The sequence below is a fragment of the Onychomys torridus genome, chromosome X (genome assembly GCF_903995425.1).
Source record: "Onychomys torridus chromosome X, mOncTor1.1, whole genome shotgun sequence".
NCBI lineage: Eukaryota > Metazoa > Chordata > Mammalia > Rodentia > Cricetidae > Onychomys > Onychomys torridus.
Window position 1 is genome coordinate 121070591 of NC_050466.1, and position 23391 is coordinate 121093981.

Genomic DNA, 23391 nt, shown 5'->3' on the forward strand with positions numbered 1-23391 from the left:
ATATAGCCACTGAAGAGAGTTAGGGACACAGTAGATGCTCAACAAATCATTGATGAGTAAAGTAATATGTTGTTCAGTTTAGTTTGGTTTGTGAGACGGGAAACAATGGTATGTCCTGACATGGAGTTTGAGACGGCAATACTATCTACCAAGAACAATAAAATATATTCTGCTCTTAGAAATAGAGCTTTTTGTCCTTTGGACTGTTTTATTCTTCCAGCTGTGCATCATCGGCAGCTTTGAGTCCCAGGTGAGTAATTACAGCTGTAGAAAGTTAGGGGCCTGCAGGTGCATCCTGTGCTTGATTGGAGCAAGGGCAGAGGTGCTAGCATTTCCAGGAGGTTCTTACATTAGCATTGCTGGAGAACATTTCCACTTCCAAGTAGAGTTTTATGTATAACAGTGGAATGTGTCCAATTTATAAGCCAAAAGATCTTCTCAACTATCCAGGACGTTGTTTTGTGTTCATCTGCTCCTAGGCAATCAAGAAATCTAAGCAAGGTTTAGAAGCCTTGTATAGTTTTCAGGCATGTTTAAGTGTGTTTGGCTTTCCTCTGGATCTCAGGCACCATCAATAACCATAGGTCTCTTCTTGCAGAGGTAGTAATGGGTAGAATTGCACAAGAATTTGAACATAAGTCTCATATTAGAAGTCTCAGGGAATCCTACCTACTCCAACAATAGGGAAATGTGTTTCTTGCTTTATGCCTGCAGTTTACACCCCATCCAGTCACTAGGACCAAAATACTAATAAAGTAAGTAAGTAAATGCCTACCTTGTTTTATAAGATACCATATGACAAAATTTTAACTATATTCTATTCAGATCTGTTTTAGTGGAAAATGTTGATGTATTTTAGAAATAAATGCTTACCAGTCTTTCAAAATCAATGTTTTCAAGAAACTGGTATTAATAAGCATTAATAGTTATTCATGGACTCACTAAATTAACTTTAAAATAATTTTCTTTAATAAGAGCATTTTGATCATACAGCAACTTTTCTGATATGTTCCTACTAAAACATATGGGGAGGCTAACAAAACAAATAGCTGTGTTCATTAACATAAACATTTGTACTTTAGAGAGATTGGCTCTGATCCAGTACAGCAACGGAGGGTAAAAATATGCTTGCAAAGTACAGTTAACTCCATGACTAAACGTGTGAAGAGAAGACCTAGTTTGGCAATATTGGAAGGAGGTATATTTTGAAACAAATGCTTCTTTTGGAAGTTGTGTCAAATTACTTGGCTGAACAAGACTAACAGGCAATGTATTTGTATAAAAAGCAGCTGCTGTTTCTGCTATTTGGTAATGAACTGCTTTTTGTATATGAAGATGATGACACTAACCAACTGGAGGTATGGCATATGCTGAGTACAGTCTCCAGGAGTGAAGTTGGATTACTTCAATCTTTCACAGTTTAGGGCCCAGCCCCTTTTGGATCTCATGCATGTATTTGTGAAAACCGAGGTATAGTCTGTGACTAAGTGGCAGAGCCAAACCAACTGGCACATGAAGGGTTCAAATCCATGACTTCGGCTGATTTAGTCCTGCATTCAAACACACTGAGATAATCATTTACAGAAATCACTGAATATCACAAATGGGGCTCCTCACCAAATGGCACAAATAATTAAATCTTTGTTCTATTCTGTACTGACTCTAAGTGGCCCACTTCATAACAGTTTGAGGTCATTTCATATGAAATATTTATGTTAAAATAGACTGCATTACCTATAACATGAATTATTTTTCAAGTTTTTAAAGATTATCACTAATTACAATGCTTATTCCTACTTGTTAGTTGTTAAAGATGTCTAATATTCAAAGGGAACCCTCTAATATTTACCACTTTTGTTGTTGTTACTGTTATTCTTTAAGACAACAAAGAATATGATGCCTATCTCTCTTACACAAAAGTGGATCAAGATACTTTGGACTGTGACAATACTGAGGAAGAGCAGTTTGCTCTTGAAATACTGCCAGATGTCCTAGAAAAACACTATGGATATAAACTCTTTATCCCAGAAAGAGATCTGATTCCAAGTGGAAGTAAGTAACTTTGCATTTTGTATTTAAAACATTCCTTTCCTTTCAGCAAATTATATGGACACGGTAAGCTCCAGAGCCAACTTTTTAGAAAACTGTTTCTCACAGTAGACAGGTTTTCAAATTCAAATTTCTCCTTGTGTATATTGCGACTTTAGAGCATCTGAAGTTTTTGGAAGGTATTCTCAGTTATAATTTCAGTGTTGTTTTAAAACTTATAAGTGTGGTTTTTATTACATTGCTTTAGTTTCTGGGATAATAATGACATTTCATTTAAAAGTAAGCTGTAAAATTCAGTTAAAGTTACTTTGGTGTGCTGCAGTTCCCAAGATGGACTTCTGTCATTGTTTCTACTTATAAATATAATAAATGTCACTAAGAACTTTGAATCTTTGCCTTTCATCCTTGTTATTCACTATGCCTTGTCACTCATTCACAGATTTATGGAAAAGTCCACTTTAAAAGGTGTATGACGCCATTGGGAGCAGTATTTTCTGTATGTATTTAGTATTTAAATAAAGTTTAAGGTATGCCAGACACTGTAGGTTTGAACGCTCCTTTTCAGTAATGCTACATATTGAAAGCTACATTTAAGCTTTCAGAGTAAGTCCCGTTCAAGTCAAAATGCCTGCTTTGTTCTTGTTAAAAACATGTGCTTTGTTTAGAACATGTACATGGTAAAATATAAGGAGAACATAGGCCTGAGAGATTGTTCCTGCCCTCAAAGGTCTTTTAAAAATATTAATGAGGAAAAATGAATGGACTATAACATATTTGCTTATGTGTCTGTTAAAATTCTTAAATATGCAAATTTATACACATGAGATAATTACAAAAAACCTTTATCTTCAGACTTGATAGCATTTAAGATAATTTGACATAAATTATATTTTATCACATTTCAGACTTACAATTCTGTGTGTGTGCATGTGCATGTGTGTATGCTTGCCTGAAAGAGAGAGAGAATGTTTATGTATTTCCAGTTGAGGAAACAAAGGCTCAATGAAGCATAAGGTTACACGGCTGTAAAAAAATAGAGCTGGATATAGAATATAGATCTCACTCTGCTAGATCATACCATTCCTCAGTAATATTTCAGATCACTGTCTGTTCACCACGGTTATTAAGCTAATGAGAAACCAATGGGAACCAACTGTGTCTTTATCATTACTCTTTCTTCTTGAGGATCATGTGTATGTATGTATGAGTGTATTTACTCGTATGTGCATTTAATGTGCAATAAAAGGTCCCAAGAAAACAATATTTACAAGTTAATTCTTTTCCTCAATGAAAATGTCTCTAAGCTTCTTTTTCCCATGGTCTCTCTACTATTTTCTTTTTGAAATTTTGCCTACTTTGATCACATGAAATACAATGCTATAGCAATAGATTGCCCAAGGAATATCCTGATGCCTTGCAGTCATTTTTATGCCTCAATGTCTTTTTCCCAAACCATGTCCCTTGTGTCTTTTCCATCCTCACTTCTGTTATCCTAGCTTAGACACCAATTTTATTACTCTGATAATATTGATTAGATCTCTATTTTCTTTATACTTTCACCCTCCCATGTAATCCATTAACATGTGTGCATCCCTAACAGTACCAAAGCACTGTTCCACAAACTTTAATTTTTTTTTCAGTATTTCCTCCAATATGAAATCTGTAACCTTTCTTAAACACTTTCATAATTGGCTACTAGCCCACATTGTTCTCCTATTGACCATTTGATTTGTTACCTATTCAAGGCTTCTACACAAGCCAAGTTATGCCTATGACATGCATTATGTGTGTCTCTGCATTTTTTGTTCATGTTAGCCCTTTGAAGACCCTATTGATTATTTTCCATATCACTTACTGATTTTGTGGAAAATCTGTTGTAATCTCTTTAGCACTCAAAGTCATGGTGTATATGTACTCTTTGACTATAATTCAGACCTATGATATTTTGTTTGCTTTTGTAGCTTTATGTAGCATTCCATTTATTTATATCTTACCAATATGATTATAAGTTCCATGAGTATTGTACTGTATTTCATTTATCTTCATAATGATATTGTCATCTAATATAATTTAAAGTGATTTGGTGCCTCATCATAAATGTTGATATATTTTCAACAGTGTTAGTTTAAAAGAAGAAGAACAAGTAATGAAAATAAACAAGGTCTCTACTTTTTGGTTGCTCTTTACTGTTTTAAAATGTCTTTTTATAATTTTTTGAAATGTTCATATAATGTATTTTGATCATATTCTTTTCCTTTAACCCATCTCCTCCCAGATTGGTCCACAAGATAACACAAATATAACATGCTTTTTAAATTCTCTTAAATTCTCTTGACTATTTATTTACTAAACAATATGTCTAAACCATGTTTCACTCTTGTGCATAATCTGTTACAAAACTGAGTGCATAAGCCAATGTTCCATCTAAGACTTTGGTGCTGTTGGTACTTTGTAAGTGTCTATGACACTTCAGTACTATGATGGGTGAACCAGCCGTGATTCCAGCTCTTAGAGCTGACTTTCTAGAAAGAGGTTACACATCAAATGCAGCAGAGATTTGATAGTCCATAGAAGATCATTTTCGTATTTTTGAGATTTTACACTCATCAGAATGAGCGGGATTTGATCCAGAGTTCTAGATGGTACACAAAAGTATTTTTTCAACAGTCAGCCATTTGAGAAAACTATGAAACTTTTAGATGCAACCACTGGAGGGTGTTTGCTTTTAATCCTTCCTTCCTGAATTAGGGAATTCATGTTCTCCGAATTCCGATCTGTGAGTATAACCTGCAGAGGTTCTTAAAAAGGCTCTTTGACAATTTTTCTTTTCCATCAACATTTCAGTGCTAGCTGAGCAGTCACCATGTCACGATTAACGAGTTTTTCCTTGGCATTTTTAGCATGCATTCAGGAAGTCGATGAAGTATATGAATAATATACTTGATTTACACATGAATGACAGAGTAGAACATTTTGGACCTGGTGTATGTGTGTTATTAAAGAAGCTTCTGTGGTCTGAATTTGCAGCCATTGGTACAGATTTAACAGGTTATGCTACATAAATATAGACACATTCCTGTGGGGAGGACCTAGTTACAATAGTATAAGCTGTTTTTGTCCCTCACATCTCATTTAATGCATATTGACCCAAGACTGTGTGTTCCTCCAAAAGTAGCAACAAGACCTTTGACGACTATAAAAGCAAACTTAGTAAGATCCTTCTTGATGCAGAATGATAATTCTCTGTGAATCAAATTAGTTTGAATGTTACTCCCTTTCATTTATCTTCAGTCACTTTTCTGCCTCTCACAGTACTCCACTAAGTCTATCAGCTCAAAATATTTCTAATGCTCAGAATTTTAAAGGTGCATATATCTCAGTCTCAGTCTCTCTTTCTCTCTCCCTCCCTGTCTCTTTCTTTTTCTCCATTAACAATTCTCAGAAAGTGCTGATAAAAAGATGTTGATCTCCTAGATGAATTGGAGTTTTACCACTCCCCTACTGGGAAAATTGTTTTGTGCCTGCTATGAACCATAAAGATGGGAATATTTGACACAAATATTTTCCCTAAATTCCGAGACCAGGTCTTTAGATTTGGGGCATTATTTTCCTGGCAGTAACTACGTTTCCATTCATGAGCCAGCGGCCAAGATCTTCTTTATGTTTTCTCAGGTTAGGTGCCTGAATGTGGCAAGAATTTGTACTTTCCAGTAAAAATTTGGTCTGTTTCTTCCCAGACTAGAAACATCTGTCCATGAGAACAGTGAAAGCAACTTTGTTGCCAACAAGCCTCTGTATGTCAGAAGTGACAAGCAACCAGAAGAAAGCCAGAGAGAAAACACCCTACTCAAACTGCCTAGAGACACAAACTTGAGAAGTAGAGATTTTCTCACCCCTTGCAGCTGCTGAGTTTTGTGGTGTAAAGTACCCTACACAGAGCACATTGTGTTCATGGGGCCTAGTGGATCCTTGAGGAATGAACAGATGTGCTCTGAAGCTGACATGTGACCAACAGAACCCAGCTGTGCAATTGAGATCTTGAAATTGAGGACATTTTTTGGATGAGGACCATTTAGCCTCTTGGACCCATCTTATCTCAAAGTTTCTGCACAGATTAGGAAACATTAAAGTATAAAAAGCTATGGGATCTGGTTTGAAGGGGGAAAAGAGCATTCTAAGACAAATAAAATGAAATAAAAACGAAGAATCAATCCTATAGTCTTTATTTACCTTTAAAAGAAAGAAAGGTCCTTAAAAGTGTATTAGTAACAATTATGACTCAAACTTATTCTAGCAGAAGTTTTGGACAAAAATATAATTCTGTAAGTGGTAACTTACAGAAGAAAACAGTCCTTCATAAGCATTACCTCAGTTTCCCCTTATTTATTCATATAAATATTTGGAAGATCTCTATATGAATTATTTATGCATGACTATAGTAGAAAAAGACACTAGTGAACTAAAATATTATTATGTATATGGCTGACCAACCATACCCCTCGAAATTATATCTCTAAATTTGATCTCAAATATCACTTTTCACTTATTTTCATGTCCAAATTTCTATGAGGCTCTCTCACTCAAGAACTGCAGCACTTCTTCACACACAAATTCCATTGTCTTATGTTATGTACTTGCTAAACTTTCCTCACTAATCTTCAGACTTTTAATGCTTAACACTAGCCATGGGATTGTTCTGACAATGAAATGACAAATGACTGGAGAATACATCTGCTGTCAGATGATCCCTAGTCATTTCTGAAGTGAGGTATGCAAAAAATATTTTTTGTGCATGGACCTGTAAGTACGCATTGCCAATAGTTCTTATAATCGCTGAACAGATTGGACACCATTCAAGTAAGTTGTCCTTGGGGAGGAATAAAATCCTTTTCCAGGCAATCTAATGTCTGTGACCTAAAAAGTATGAGGCAGAGGTGACATGTACAGCCAATGAAATTTAAAACGTTGTTTGAAATTTACTCACATAGTATAAAATTAGGTGTCTTGACAATTTCCTTCATGCCAGAAACAAAAAAGAGCAGAAATTATACTCTAATTACTCAAAAATTTACTAAGGTTAAATGGACTAGTTTTCTCATCAACATTTGCAGTAGATGTTAGAATTTATTGTGCATAATTTTAATCAGGAAATATGGAGTTCAAAGTAAAGTCATTTTTAAACAATCAAATGAGAAGGATAATGTCTTAACACTGAAGCAAATACAGAAAAGTCTCCATGAGCAGTAATAGCTTTGTTCCATAATCAGTAAGCTGACACTACTGTCAATTAGTTACATATGCACCTTTCTAGGGCTGATGAAGAAGGGGTGTTCTGATGCCCTGTTATGCTCCAATTTTCTTTCTCTGATTAGTCTTCAAATGTTAAGAGGTGAAAGAAAACAGAATGTAAACACTATTCCCACAGGTGAAATGCAATACCAAGTATGAAGAGCTTACTACCAGAAAGTAGGCTTCCAAAATCATAGATGTAACAGAATAAAGTTCCCCCAACACACAAGCTATGAGCAAATCTAAGTTAACTGTTGATTTACTCACTAATCATTCTTCAGTAGGATTCTTACATTAGTTAGTCAAGAATGAACTTTCTGTTGTGAATTTTAACCCTGCTAACTAGTTGTCAACTATCAAGCTAATGACTTGAGAAGTAGGGAAAAGAGGGAAGACTTTGTAGGGCACATAATATCACACATGGGAAGTACATCCCTTCACATGCGCCCAGCTAAAGGAAAATGGTAGAGTCTGCCTCTGTAGCAAATAATGGACAGAATCTCACAACTGTCAAAGAAGAAAATCCAAATAATATTTTCAATCAAGTGGTAATAAAAGTACCTCATTAGAAGCTTCTTGGTATGCCAAAGGTCTGAGACATTTTCAATTGTAGGTTCCTATTAGTGAAAATATGTTTTTTGCTACATAGAAAATACACAGACAGATTTTAACTTAATTTTTGATATATTACCTATATTTTAAAAGATACTGTTGTTGATGTTTATTAGTTAACAATGTTCACCAAAAACTAAGAGTATTATATGCTTTGGTGTATCCCATCTCATGCTAATTATATGTTTTTGTATAATAGCTGTATATAATTGTATATTTAATTTGAAAGATTCATTTGAATCTGGAAGAGTACCAAATTATGCCATGCTTAGACCCTAAATATTTGATCTTTTAACTTAAAAAATATGCCACATACTCTGATAATAATTCCAACATAACTACAAGTACCTATACAAAAACAATTTGCAAATTGCTAATTGATTAACTTGCAAAACCCGATTGTCAGTAGCTAGAGGCAGAGCACCAGAGAATCGGTTAATAGAGAGTTTTAGCTTTGCTCCTGTCCTCTCTACAGCCAAGCCAGAGCTTTAGAGTGAGAAGGGTACTGAAGTCTTCAAAGCCATGCATATTTCTCTAGACGTAGGTAACCAGGACAGCTGTTCTTTGTTTCTATTTCATCTGTGTTTCCTCCTTCATTTTTCCCTTTGCTATATTAAAACAAGCACAATTCATTTTCAGATCAGTTTTTTTTAATCTCTTCCCACTTCTCTGAATAAATCCACCGGAATTTTATTTAATCAAACTTCTGAACAAGTTTTTTTAAATCAAAATCACCAAACTTTTGATAATGTTTTAGGTGATGACTTTCATTGATTTTCCCCAATAATGATGCTGCCATCATGTACACTACCAAATGAGGGTCTAGTGATGATGCATTTTCTTTGACAACGTGTTGAAAAGAGTCAATCCCTAGAAAAGACAAAATCAAGTGCTCCTTGGTGTTGGCATTGTCTCTTATTCTGCCTGTGCTTTCACAGACTCATCTAGAGAAACAAGAATCAGGACAGTGCCCTTTGGTCTTCTCTGCCATCAGAAGTTACTTAAAACCAAAACTTGCAAAAAGACATGACAATAGGATGCTGTAACCTTTCATTTAAGGGACGTTATATATTTTTATGTGGGGAAAAAGCATCTTTTAAGGGATTTTTTTTTTTTTTTGCTACTCTGTTGCTAAATTTGTCTGAACAAATCAGGGCAAGATATAGTGAGTATTCATATGTGCTGAGGATTTGGGGATTTTTTTTGAAAAATGTTTCTTTATTATCACTTTGTGGTAACAAGCTTTTTAATTCATTTTCTGAAGGCTTCTAAAATGTCTCCCACAAAACCACAGCCTAGCAGGGCAAACCCAACTGCCTGTTGGACACTGTGCTTTGGACCAGCAATGTCTTGATACCTGTTTCTGCTTAGTTTATTTGGAACTGTTCCAAGCCTAACCACCCTGCCTGGTCTATAATTCAGTGGTGGCAAATCTTCTCTGTAAAGGTCCAGATAGTAAATATTTTAATGTTTGTGGATCATGTATGCTCTTCCTTGAATCATGCTCAACATCTTAAAAATCTTATTCATCATCCTCAAAAGAAAAAACAAAACACTTTCAAAATGTAAAAATGTCACTCTTTGTTTATTAGCCACCCAAAACCAGGCCATGGTTCTTAGAAGATCAGGTTTAAAATCACAGTCATTCAATACAGATATACAACCCCAAGGTAGGGGGATTGTCTTGAGCATTTGCTTCATACACACAGCCAGCTAACAAGGACTTCCTGGCTAAAGACTAACAAGTCAAAATCTTTGGACCATGCCTCATTTGTTTCTTCTTCATTATGTACATTTTCGCCTCACAGCTAGGTTCTTGTTTTTCCCAAGAGGAAGAAGGGTGGTGAGGGGAGAAAGAAATCAACTACTAAATGAGAAAATAGCAAAAGAATTTAAGAAAGAGAAAGAAGGAAAATTTGGACGTGACAGGAAAGGATGGAAAAAAGCAGAAAAGAAGAAAAACATAAAGGGAGAGAGCAAGTGGTAGAGAGAGGAGAGGAGCGAGAAAGAAGAAAACAGAGAGTGAGCCAGAAAGTAAGAGCAAGAGCACACAGTCTCTCCCTCTTACGCAGAGCCAAGCAGCTCTTAGCGGCACCTCCCCAGCTGCTTTCAAATATTGAGGTTGCTGCCCAGCCACTGATCACCATCCCAAGAAGTGAAATGTGGGCTTCACATCTGAAAACTTCCACTTGCTTTTTCACCAAGTGAAATGGAACACAGAATTCAAGGCCCAAGCAAATGGCTTGTGTTTTCTTTGGGACACTGGGGCTATTTCTACCCGGGGAAAATTTTGATGTACTGTCTAACTCCAGTACATATGATTAATGTATATATAGGGCAAACCAGGAGAATTCCAGGTTTTTTTTTTTTCTTCCACAGCAGGTTTTCAGCCCGAATTATCTGGATGCTTGCCTCAACTCTCCACTAGGCTTTGCCAGGATAAGCACAGCCAGTGTAGTATGCAGGAGACTGGGACCACTCCCTCTCTCCAAGGTTCCCTTCAACACCCACACCCTGTGCAGCTGAGCAGAGTGGGAAGTGTCCTAATAAATTTCTCCTGGGGGCAAAAGTTTCTAAGATGCCACTAAATCCATAAATGTTACTTTCTGCTTAGATGTAAAATGGGAAAAAATATAATAGATGCGTCAACTGGGAGAACTATACTAATGGGAAAGTATTTGACACTCTTCCATTCCCCATCCCAGAAAGTGACAGTAAAGCTGAAACCTATGATAGCGCAATTAAATCAATTGCTGCTTGACTTGGAATTTCTCTTTATGTGGAGATATGTACATTTTGCTTCTTAAAAACATTTGTCTAAGCTCTTAGGACCCTTTCTGCGAAATGACAGAGAATCATAGAAGTTATCTTTATGGCTTCTGCTGTCTCTTTTTTCTGACAACTGCTGTTTCCTCTTGAGATAGAAGTTTTGCAGAGTTCATTCCCTGCCTTCCAAGATTGCCTAACCCAATCCTAACTCTTCTCTGTAAGCATCTTTTTATTCCTGCTCTAAATATTCACATTTTAGTTACTTCTTTGAGAAATTCACACAATGAAATTTGATCACATTCACTATCCTCACCCAACTCATCCCAAATTTTGTTTTTAAAGGTCCATTTAGGCTGGGCAGTGGTGGCACACTACTTTAATCCCAGCACAGGAGAGGCAGAGGCAGGCAAATCTCTGTGAGTTTGAAGCCAGCCTGGGCTACTAAGTGAGTTCCAGGAAAGGCGTAAAGCTACACAGAGAAACCCTGTCTCGAAAAACCAAAAAAAAAAAAAAAAGGTACATTTAGAATATAGCCTAACATAACAAATAGTGTTGGTCTTGGAAGAATATTTACTATGACTACTGAAATGGTTTGTATGCTACTTTTTAAAATTCCAAAGTGTAGGCTGAAATTTAATGAGACTAGAATTATAGTAAAAATAAAGACTTGAGAAATTATTAGTAACAGAAATTTCTATGAAATTACAATGAACTCATTATCCACCCAATAAAAATATATCCTCTTGTATTCTTGCACCAATACCATGATTCTGTGTGTGGGATTTGTTTTGTTTTATTTTTGCTCTGGAGAAAAGGTGAAAAGCATCATGGGAAAGATACATGATAGTTTATTTTACTATATCTTACAGATCCAACTTCTAATGATGAAGCTTCCCACATAACTTCTTTCTTTTTGGGAGCAGAAAGGAAGGAAGAAAATGAAGAGTCAGAGCTGTTGATACATTGGGATTGTATCTTTCCACTCTATTGAGACTTTCCACCTTTCCTTCCACTTTGTTTCCCCAGTCCTCTTGGTGACAAACCTCCCCACTGCTGTATGTGCAGCGGTTTTGTAGATTGCAATGCCAACTTTTCCCTCTGAATACACACTCTCTAAAGGAAAACACTTAAAATTACTGAGAGGTTGCATCTCAACTCAGAGACTAGCCTCATCCTCTAAAGTACTGTCAAATGTAAATACTGCATGAGAATACTCTGAAATATATTTTTAAAAACATTTTACACAAGAAATTGTTAAATGGATAATTCCATGTATCTCTTTGAAATGTTTATTTTGTTGTTGCTGCTGTTGTTTATGAGCAGGGATGTGTAGAAATGTTGCTCATTATTGCTTTTGAAAGTTTTGGTAAAAATATGGTCCTGGAAAAAGAAGATCATTGGTAAAATGTGCATCTATAAAATAAGTTTCCCTTTTCAAATGGCTTGTACTGAGCTGTTTGATGTCCCCCATGCTATGTGCTGAATGTGACTGCTCAAAAGCAGTCCATAACCTGGAGCAGATTAGTAGTGACCAATGCTGCTATGCTTCTGTAAGCACTGCTTTTGCTAGAGGGCACTGTACATTAGACAGGGCCTCGTGCTCTGCTTAGTAAAGACTGCTTTCTGGTGCAGCACCTGTGTCCAAGTCTCTATTTGTTAATACCACACAGATATGGACTTCCCTTTATGGCAGATGAGACTGTGGGAAGTGTGATTTCAAAAGGATTAATGCATGGGGTAAACAAACCCAGAGGCAAGTTGAGTATTCTTCTATCACGAAGAAAACCATAACATATCCACCACGTTTTCAGAATGGTAACATAAAAGTTTATTTATAAGTATCTGCCCTCCTTTCCTCTTTACCAGTCATTCTATTCCATTACCATCCCCAACTCTAACTCCACCCATCATTCTTCGTCCTTGAACAAAATTGCAATAGATGGATGCTATTTAATTCATGAACACACATCACTTCCATATACATTAGTTTGAAGGACAATATTCAGGACCTAATGCTGCAAATGACAGAACATATTCTGATAAATAAGGTGATTGTGATTCTAGAAGAGATTTTCCACCATATCTATCTTACAATCTCTCCTGTTGATAGCACACACAGATAGCTTCTGTAATATGTTAGCAGTTGAAATAGGAGTCATGTATACCATTATTATTTGTTAGCTAAGAGTTATAAATAAAACACAGGAAGGAAGGAGGAAAATATACCAAACTCAAAAGTAAAATTACCAATTATAAAGGGTGTCTGTTCATTTTTCATCAACTGGTTGATTACTTGTTCACTTAGAGTACTAACTTACTAGTCTGGAAGTTTATCTTGAGTTAAATGATTACATAAACAACAACAAAAAAACCTGAAATTCACCTAAATTCTGAAGAAACCAAAGTTTGTATGGGTCACGAGTACACTGTAAGTAATAATAAGGCAAAAAATAAGGATTTACTCAATTGTTTATAATTTCTTAATTGTTGCAGAAATGGGCTTTCTGGACATGCAATACACAAGAGAAAATGTAATGGACTTTATGAAAGACTGGATCTAGAATGCAAACCTAATGCTTTAAAGACTGGCAATGTCTTTGTTTTACTCTTTCTCTCTTTCTGTGATTTATAGCATACATTGAAGATCTCACAAGAGGTGTTGAACAAAGCAGAAGACTTATTATCGTGCTAACTCCAGACTATATTCTCAGACGGGGATGGAGTATTTTCGAACTGGAAAGCAGACTCCATAACATGCTAGTCAGTGGAGAAATCAAAGTGATTTTGATTGAGTGTACAGAATTAAAAGGGAAGGTGGATTGCCAGGAAGTGGAATCATTAAAGCACAACATCAAACTTCTATCATTGATCAAGTGGAAGGGACCCAAGAGCAGCAAATTAAATTCCAAGTTTTGGAAGCACTTAGTGTATGAAATGCCAATCAAGAAAAAAGAAATGCTATCCCACTGCCATGTTCTAGACTCTGCAGAACAGGGGCTTTTTGGAGAACTTCAGCCTATACCTTCAATTGCCATGACAAGTACGTCAGCCACAATGGTGCCATCACAAGCTGATCTCCCTGATTTTCACCATTCAGATTCAATGCAAATGAGGCACTGTTGCCGAGGATACAAACACGAGATGCCAACCAACACCTTGTCAGTACCTTCCTTAGGCAACCACCACACTTACTGTAATTTGCCACTGACACTACTCAATGGACAGCTACCCCTTAATAATTCCCTGAAAGAGACTGAGGAATTTTCAAGGAATAATTCCCTACTGCCATTAGCATCCAAAGAGCTTAGCTTCACCAGTGATATTTGGTAATGAGAAAAAAAAAAACAATTCCTCTGAACAACCACAAGAGAATATGGAATTTCTGCTATACTGAGCATAAAGTATACCTAAAAACATTGAGGTGCTGAAAATGTGAAGAAAAAGGCACAAAAAAAATCACATTTATACTTAAATATTTTTGTTTATATTTATAGAATAGTGGGGGAATAGAAGGTCTTGCTTTTGTAGTGTGGCACCTTGTACCAATGTACAGTTTTGATTTTTTTCTAAAAAGAAAAAAAATGAATTGTGTCCTTTTCAAGTAAGTTTTATGGCACCACAAGGACTGCCCATATTTAAGAATTCAGCATTTAAACATATTTTTCAAGAAAAGGAAATCCTAGAGACTCAATGAATTTTTGAGAATTATGAGTGAATGTTTAAGTGAAAGGAGACCTTCTATAGAATAACTGAAAACAGTCGAGAATTACAAAGGGGAAAAAAAAATTGATGCAGCCAATTGGAAGATTGTTTGTCCAGGAAGATCAGTTGAGAAAATAGTATGATTGAAACATTTACATCTTCTTCAACGTAATGGACAACTCCTATAGACTAAATCAACAGCCTGTAGTAACAGCTTTTAGTTCTATTAGACAAGTGCAGCAACTGTAGCCACACTGGTAGGTAGGGAAACCATGTGCATTCCTTAAGCAAATGAATAGACAGCTCTAAAGTCTTTAAAGATATTTTTAGTAAGCCTTATGACTTTCTGGATCATTAAAAAACATTTTACAACTTTGAAGATGCATCTTAAAGTACACATTTTATTGTTTTCTAAAACATTCCTATTTAGATGTTTTCCTCCCAAACACTCTTGTGATCTTCTCTAAGATTTATGTGAAGATGTGGGCATTGTCCTACTTGTTTTTCAGCCTCACTGCAAGTTGAACTTAAATACGTATTGACTGCAAATGTGTGCAGTTGGAAAGAAGTAACTACACTATTCAGAAATGAAGTGCTAGGCGATTCGAGTTTACTAGTGATAGAGCAGCAACTGTGGGCTTTTCATCTGCAACGTAGTTGTGAAATAGACTATTCTGTACATACAACGAATCTGTTCGGCTATATGTGCAAAGCTCCTGCAGAAGTATCTGTATTCCCAGTGCTTCAGAGAATATATTTGATAGACTAAACTTGTCAACTCTCATGCAGTGACTGTGACCATACCATATGAGAACATCTTTGTCAATAGCCTATCTCCTATTGGCTATAAGTAATGTACTCCTATTCTAGCATTTATTGTGGATTAAGGCTTTCTATCACTTACAATTAATTTGGTGTGCTCTCCAACTTAATAGCTGTGGGGGTTGATTTCATAACTGCTTATCAAAGTTGATTCAGAAATTTTGCAAATGGTTCTTACATAAAATTCTTGAACAATTATGAACAAGGACAATGTGCACAATGTGTAAAAATTAAGACTTTGTTTACCCCTTGTGATTGTGAGACCCTAAAGTAGAAGCAAACATAAGAAAATATTCTTTGATGATCTGTCACTAATCTCTTTCTATGGCTGGTTCCCTGTAATCCACCTATTCTGTGAAAGTACCTGTTTCTCTATTGCTTTTCTATATCTAGCTGCTCAGAAAATGCATTGTGTACCAAACTGAGTGAAATTTTCATAGTGATACATGTTCATTTCACAGGGAGACAATCAGTTTTCCCTTTGAAAAGTCCTGTTCAATATATGTAGGTATTTCATAGATGTATTTTTCCACCAAGAATGGAAACTTCTGTTAAAACTATAGGTATTTCAAAATGAAAATGTATCAATTCTGAAGTGTTTTCCAATTTGTATTTACTCTGGGTGTCCCTTAATGCTATGTGTATGACTAAATTAATAATCTGCATGAAATGAGTGCTACATGTTTTAAGTGGACAATTGTACTTTATACTATTTTATTTTTCACAGAAATCTAGATTAATTCAAATAGAATGTTCAGTCGTATTTTTAAACCAATAGTTCTGTATTGAGCATGCCAGTTCTGAAAATATACCATGGGCCTCTCTGCTTCCTTTATTTACAATGATTAAACGTGGGTAGCAATTTGAGTTGGCTGGCCACAATGTGTCCTTTCACTGCTTGCAGGAACTCAGAAACAGAGCATTCACACTTGTGCTGGGGAACTTGACAAGAAACCTTTTCGATCAGTTTCAGGAACTTATGTGTACACTATCTATAAAAATTTATTTCTAAATGGCAATTCAAAATTTAATTTTCATCTGAGATTAAGATATATGCCATAGGGTATAATAAGTAGTCTAGAACACAGCATATGCTTCCAGTTGTTTTTACAGTGAAACTTTTTTTTCCCTTTTCAACTTTTCACTGAATTTTGGAAATCTAGGAAACCATGGTTACAACTAATCCTTATGCACTCATAACAAATTTATTATTGTGCTATTGTATGAAAAAATACATTTACAGACTGAATTTTAAAGGTGAAGCATTCTGAAAACAAAAATGAAAAATATAAAAAGAATGATAATATGTACAAATCAAAACATTCCACTGAGAATAAACAATGCTCAAGGATATGGACAACATGTTCTTGGTGGGTTTGATAAGTATGGTCCCTGATCTAACCAAAAAAATAATGTTGCTATGTATTGTCTGAAAAGAATATATCATGCACCACTGCTTCTAAACCTTCATTGAATTAGAGCCAACCAAATCTGTCCTACTTTCAAGAATTCCTTCAAAACTATGACACAGAGATGCCATGTACCATCATGTAAAAGGAAGATGTTTTGGTTGTGGATTGAATGATAATATTGTGCAGTTTAAAGCCACTAGAAGGATGCAGTGAGAAGTGAGAATAGTTCGGTTGTGAAGACACGTTTATGCAACTTCACCATGAGCTAAGATGGAAATGAATAGTAACCAAATGATTACAATGTAATCAGTCAGAAAATTATAAGCTAAAATAAGAAAATTCTGACAAGAATAGGGAGAAAAGCTTTGACAACTGTAGTATTTATAGGGCTTACAAGAGGATAGAATCACTGGTCTAAAGCCTCTGCTGATCTTTTGACATTTTATTTTTAAATAAACTAATACACAGGTTGAGGAAATCACTTCACTTTGGGGGTTGGGGAGGCATTTGTTCTGAAGGTATAAAGACCTGAGTTCAAATCCCCAGCACCTATGAAAAATCCTGAACATGAATTCACAGGAACACCCATCATTGGAGGGTAAGAGAGGAAGATTCTGAGACCTACCTGGTCCTGAAGCCTAGCTGGAAGGTAAGTTTTGGTTCAATAAGAGACACTGTCTCAAGGCAGGAAGTTGGAAAAGTTGACGAAGACACCAAACATCCTGTTCTGGCATGTACACTTGCAAATTTATGTTCATATAAAATACACACACACACACACACACACACACAGAGAGAGAGAGAGAGAGAGAGAGAGAGAGAGAGAGAGAGAGAGAGAGAGAGAGAGAGAATAAGCTAGTTCACTTTTACAATGTGTTTTCCAAAGAAAATACCCTGAAAATTGCACATATAAATCTTCACATTTCTTGTATTCATTTCCCAAGGCGAGGTAATGAACTGATACTAAAGCTAAGATGGAAAGTTGTCCTGTAGTGATCAGTTTAATATGAACACTGAATCATTGTTACTTCTTTTTTGAGAGTGAAGCTAATGTTGAAAATTGTTTGGCTCCAGTTCCTCTATTACTCATGCATTTTTGTTGTGAGATGCCTGATACAAGGTCAGAGTTTTGATTATTAAGGCCCTCTGATAAATATACGAAACAGTCTGATAAGCTTAATCATTCACTTTAAACTCTTTTATTATCAAAGTTACCTTAAAAGGAACTGAAATCAGCCAAGAGCAATTTAAGAAGAATATTTATCACTCCACTTAATTACCATGTAAACAGAACTTGTAAAATTATGTACAACCACCTACATTTGTTTTTCTACATGCTCACTGCTATTTTCTCAACTATATTTTCTCCAGATGGTGTTACAGTCTATCATTAAGTGTGTTGAGTGTCTGCTGTATACTGGCCAGTGCATAAAATATAATAGGAAAATTTTAAATCACAATCCTTGTTCTCAGATAGCTTATACATCACATTCATAAAGAAAGCAGTGCTTTTAATACACCTCTTGGTATAGGAAAATTAATATATTTCATGTGCAGTAACAAGTGAGATGGGCGATTCTGCATTGACTTGGGCAAGAGATAAGTTTGGTATAGAGAAAATAGTGGTGGAAATAGGAATTTCTTGAATACAGAGCATAACACATGTGAATATGGAAGGAAGAATAAAAATGTTCTCTTCAGGTGATAGCAAGAACAGAAATCTGAGTAAGACTGGGTGGAATGTTAAAGCATTCATCTTAGAGCAAGCAGATTTCGGGGGAATTAGGAAGGGAAATGGAGGCTGGGAAGCCAGTTATGAGACTATTCTCACAGTCTAGTTGAAAGGAGAGCTGGAGATAAGTGGTGACCTTAACCCTAAGTAAAGAGCAGACTAAGAAGAAGAAATAGACAGGATATAGTGGTGCAAAAAAGCAGAAATAAAAAAAAACAGTAAGCAGTTCAACTAGCAAAAACATTAGTTGGATCAAAGGAATTTTGTAAGTGTTTAACCCCTGTTTTAAACTGAGCTTTCTGACACTGGCAGGGTAAGGAGACAGAAAGCACAGTGCTAGGTGGAATTGGTACTGAAATACTCTCTGAAGCATTTGGAAGAGAGAAATTCTCTGAAAGGGCAAAATGCTTCTTTAAATCTGCTTTAGAAACAAGCACATTTGCTCCACTTGTAACTCCAAATTCACGAGGAAGAAAACGATGGGATTTTGTTCTCAAGTACCACTGTCTGGTTCTATTTAAATTCCACAACTCATTTGGAAATAAAGAATTATGACCTTGAAATGAAAGCATTGAAATGATTAAGTCAAGACAAGCAAGATGGCTCAGTTGGTTCAAGTGCTTGCTGCCAAGCCTGACTACCTGAGTTAGATCCCCAGGACCCACATGGTGGAAGTAGAAGAGCTATTCCCACACAACTCCCACTCCTTCACACTTGCACCTACATGTGAAAGGAGAGGAGAGGAAAGGGAGATTTTAAATGTCAAATGTTTTAAAAAAAAATGATTCTCTAAAGATCAGTAGTCTCCTCTCCTTCCCAGCTAGAGTTCTAATACCCATGAATAGGGCCCATAACAAGGTGTCGATCACCTCACATTTGTTGGTTAAATGGGAAAGGAAACTTGGAAGCTTCTGTGAAATCAATCACAAAATAAGAGACATGTTATCTTTGCTTTTTTCAGTAAGTAACTTTACAATTTAACAAGAGGGGAAATGTGAGATTATCTTTCTACATCCTGTTTGGGCCTAGGATTTTATGATTCTAAGTATATTTGTGGTGGGAGATCAAAGTTTCTTAAAGATTCTGCCAGTTATACAAATCATTATTCCTCAAAAGATTCAGACAGTTTAGTTCTATGAGGCCACCCAATATAACTCATTGCTCCTAACCACAACATCCCTTTCCCTAAACACATACTTTATATTCCTACTCATTGCCAACAAAAACTTCTTTTTTTCCAAAGGTTACATTTATACCTATAATTATCATTCTAGGTGGAAGAATTAGGATTAGATTAGCCTAGCCTCGTTTACTGGGCACAGAGTGAGACCCAGCAGCAGCTCTACAAATGAATTCAGTACGCAGAAATACCACAGTTTCTGTCCTCTTTCAGATAATTTTCCAAGCAGTACAGAAACCAAGAGTATTTTACCATCTTGATAGAGGGGTTGTGTGAAAACATCTAGAAACCACTTCATACTTGCGTATATTTTCAGCTAGAGAAAATTCCTTAGCGTTTATTTCCCATTTTGTAATTAGAAAAACAAACACATAGAGGGGAATTGTGAATATTGTAGGCAAAGCACTTAGAATAGTACTTTGCACAGCATAAGAATTATATTGAAGTTACCACTATAATTATTATTCTACACAGAAATGATACAGCAACCTACCATCCACCAAAAAAAATGTACATTTTATTGTACTTCTCAAATGGAAGAGTTGAGCTATTTGGTTTCATGCCTGACTGCCTGGATGACAAAGGACAGTGGCTAAGCAAGAGGTGCATTCTGTGGTCATGGAACATATCAGAGCTAGCTGGCCCATAGAAAGAACAAGCCTACAGTAACTTTGACCTCATTAGTAATGTGTTCTAAGCTAGACAAAAAACAGGACTCCCAGAACATGGATTATTCAGATTTGCTGTCCATGTTAATCAAAGTCCCCAGATGATTGCTTGATATTCTGCTTTACTTTAGCTAGGTTTACATAAGCTCAAAACATCTGGATGAGAAGTGAAAAAATGCAGATGTTTAAGCCTCATGATGGGAAACATCCAGATGTCTCAAATTTGGATTTGTCATTTTGTTCTTTGTTTTAAAAGAAAAAGAAGCGAAAAGAAAACAAAATAAAAATCTACCACAGTTTGTATTTCTCTTAACCTGGGCAAAATTAAGCTGGTTGCATATTATAGAATTCTAAAATGAAGAGCTGATTGGGGATCTTTTTGATAATAGATCCAGATGGATACGCTTCATTTTTAAAAAAATCTGATCCATACCTACCCTTTATGAGAGACAATGGTTTTTACAATGAGACAATATTTTGGAAGAGGTGATTATACTGAACTGTTTGGAAAAGTATAGCTGAGATTATACCAACAGTAAAGACAAATTGGCTAAAGAAATCTCTGAAAATGGTATTTATTTTGTAAGAAGATCTGTTCTCAACTATATATATATATATATATATATATATATATATATATATATATATATATATATATATATATATGTTTAAGTGCAAAAATACAAACATTTCTTCTGTTTGCGAAATTACCATTTAATAAATATTTTTTACCTTGAATATAATACAGACAGCTGACTAAAAACATAAACAATATAGGTAGACATTTTTGGAATGTGAGTTGAAGATAATCAAAATTCATGAAGAAATTTCCAAAATGACTTTTGTCAATGCCCTAGAATGATTTTCACTAAGTTAAATTATGAGTGAGCAGCCACAGTCTACACTTTAGAATTCTACTGAACTTCTGCATCAAGAAAAGAAATGCATTGACTAACTGAAACATTAAGTAGTCACACAGTTTTGGAAATGGACAAGAACTTCAAGGCCATCTATTTCAACCTTTTTATTTCATTCATTGAAAATAAGTATAGCTGGGAGGTGGTGGCAAACACCTTTCATCCCAGCAGAGCCAGGCAGATCTCAATGAGTTCAAGGCCAGCCTGGTCTACAGAGTAAGATCCAGGACAGGCACCAAAAATATTCAGAGAAACTTTGTCTGTGAAAAAAAAAAAAAGGAAAAAAGAAAAGTCCAAAGGTGATGTGACATAATTTGCTCCAATGACAAAATAACTGTGGGATATTGAAACATACTATTATGAGTAAACTGATGGTAGATTTTGGCAAAGTATAAGGAAATAGGAAAGAGAAATAGTAACTGAAAAACTCATGAAGATGTTGGTCACAGGAGTGATGCTAGGAATACATCAAGCATAGAAAAGGGAGTTATTTAGACAATACGGAGAAAAGGTATGGGAACCCCAAGGCAAATAAGCATCTTTGTGTTTTGCATTCTATGATGATATTTTTGTGAATAATTGTTTTAATGTATACAATATTACTCATCATGAGTCTTTTGTGATTGCCCCATCCTCCCCAGTGGTTAAAAATCAGTGTATTCAATATTGTTTGGATTCTGGAAGAGCTTATTTATCATATGATGATGTTTTACATTTTAAGAATTGCTACAAATACTCAAGGAAGGCACTGAAAAACTAATCCTAGGTTCAGGGAGTTGGTTGTGATTATCAGCTAGTGCTCAATTGCCATAGCCAACAAAGCTATCTTAAGATCAAAGTGAGTCTTTCCAGGTCTCTAGCACTGTGTTTGGCAATGTATATAAAGAAATACAAATCAATAAATCTCGAGTGCTTCAAAAGGCAAGGCTAAACCTAAATAAGAAGATATTCTAGGTTTTTCCCCATAGAAAAAAAACATGGAGTATTTTTTTCCTCCCAAGAGTTGGCTGGTCTCCTCAATGCACACCACATAATAAAGAGAAGCCTAAGGTATGTTGGATCATTTTGGAGAGAATTAGTATCAAAATGAATATAATTGTTCATTGATTTTGATTAGCACACAATGTACATTATTTGCTAACACAATGGAAATTTATTGGAAATAAGAATGTGTATGTAAAAAAGAAATGCACACTATCTCTATAGAATTCAAAGCACAACCATTGCACCATACCCTACCATTTATCATTTCAATTTAAAAACATTAATGCTGCCAGTGGAAACAGAAAACAAGTTGTCAGCAGTTTCTCTCGAGCACGATGAAACCACAAAGCCATAGACCAGGCAGTAAAAATTTGTTTAAAAAACTCAATGCTTCAAGACAAGCCAGATTATTATGAGAGATATACCGTAAAGTACTCATCTAATTTATTTTGCACGGATGCCAATTCACATGAAATGAGCTTTATTGGTTTGAGAAATCTTTTTTTCTTTCCTGTCCTTTAATGTGTGTAAACCGAGTTCTGAGCCACATTTTGGAGGATGAAGGTCATTGATCTTCCTCTTTACTTTTCTATTCTAGCCACAACCCAAGGTTGATTAAAAATGATGAAGCCAAAGCTTTACATGCTTCCTTCATTCATGAAAGTTTTTTAAACTTTTTCCCCAACATCGGTCTCCTTTAATCTCTTCAAATATGGGGTGTTTTAAGTTGGAAGGAACTTAGGAGGCCATCTAATATTCTTCTTTTAATGATGGAGAAAATGTTGTCACTTATCCAATATTAGAAACCTAATTAGTGACAGAGCCAAAACTAGACTCATGAGTTCCTGATTGACCATAATCATTTCAATATCCTAATCAACCTTCAACAATTCAAAGACCAGATTCTTAAAGCATTCATCCAGGATTGGGTAGTGTAGTTCAGTGGCAGATCATTTGCTGAGCACATCCAGGACCCTGGATTCCATCACTAACATCTTTTTTTTGGGGGGGGGGTTTCAAGACAGGGTTTCTCTGTGTAGTTTTAGTGCCTTTCCTGGAACTCACTCTGTAGCCCAGGCTGGCCTCGAACTCACAGAGATCCAACTGGCTCTGCCTCCCGAGTGCTGGGATTAAAGGCGTGTGCCACCACCACCCGGCCATCACTAACATCTTAATAAAATAAAATAAATGTATAACTGAAATTGTCCATATGTTCATCTTTCATTCTAGGCAAAGGACAATCTCTTTCCAATGC

At 35.7% G+C, this 23391-nt stretch overlaps 1 protein-coding gene across 1 annotated transcript in view; it reads left to right on the forward strand.

Moving 5' to 3' along the window:
• The window catches only part of Il1rapl2 (interleukin 1 receptor accessory protein like 2), a 1242609-nt gene extending 1226177 nt beyond the window's left edge, over positions 1-16432 (forward strand). The window contains exons 10-11 of the mRNA XM_036175525.1: positions 1882-2052; positions 13352-16432. Of these exons, the coding sequence (XP_036031418.1) occupies positions 1882-2052; positions 13352-14049 (869 nt within the window). The 3' untranslated portion in view covers positions 14050-16432. The remainder of the gene's footprint in view (positions 1-1881; positions 2053-13351) is intronic.
• Positions 16433-23391: the final 6959 nt, after the last annotated feature.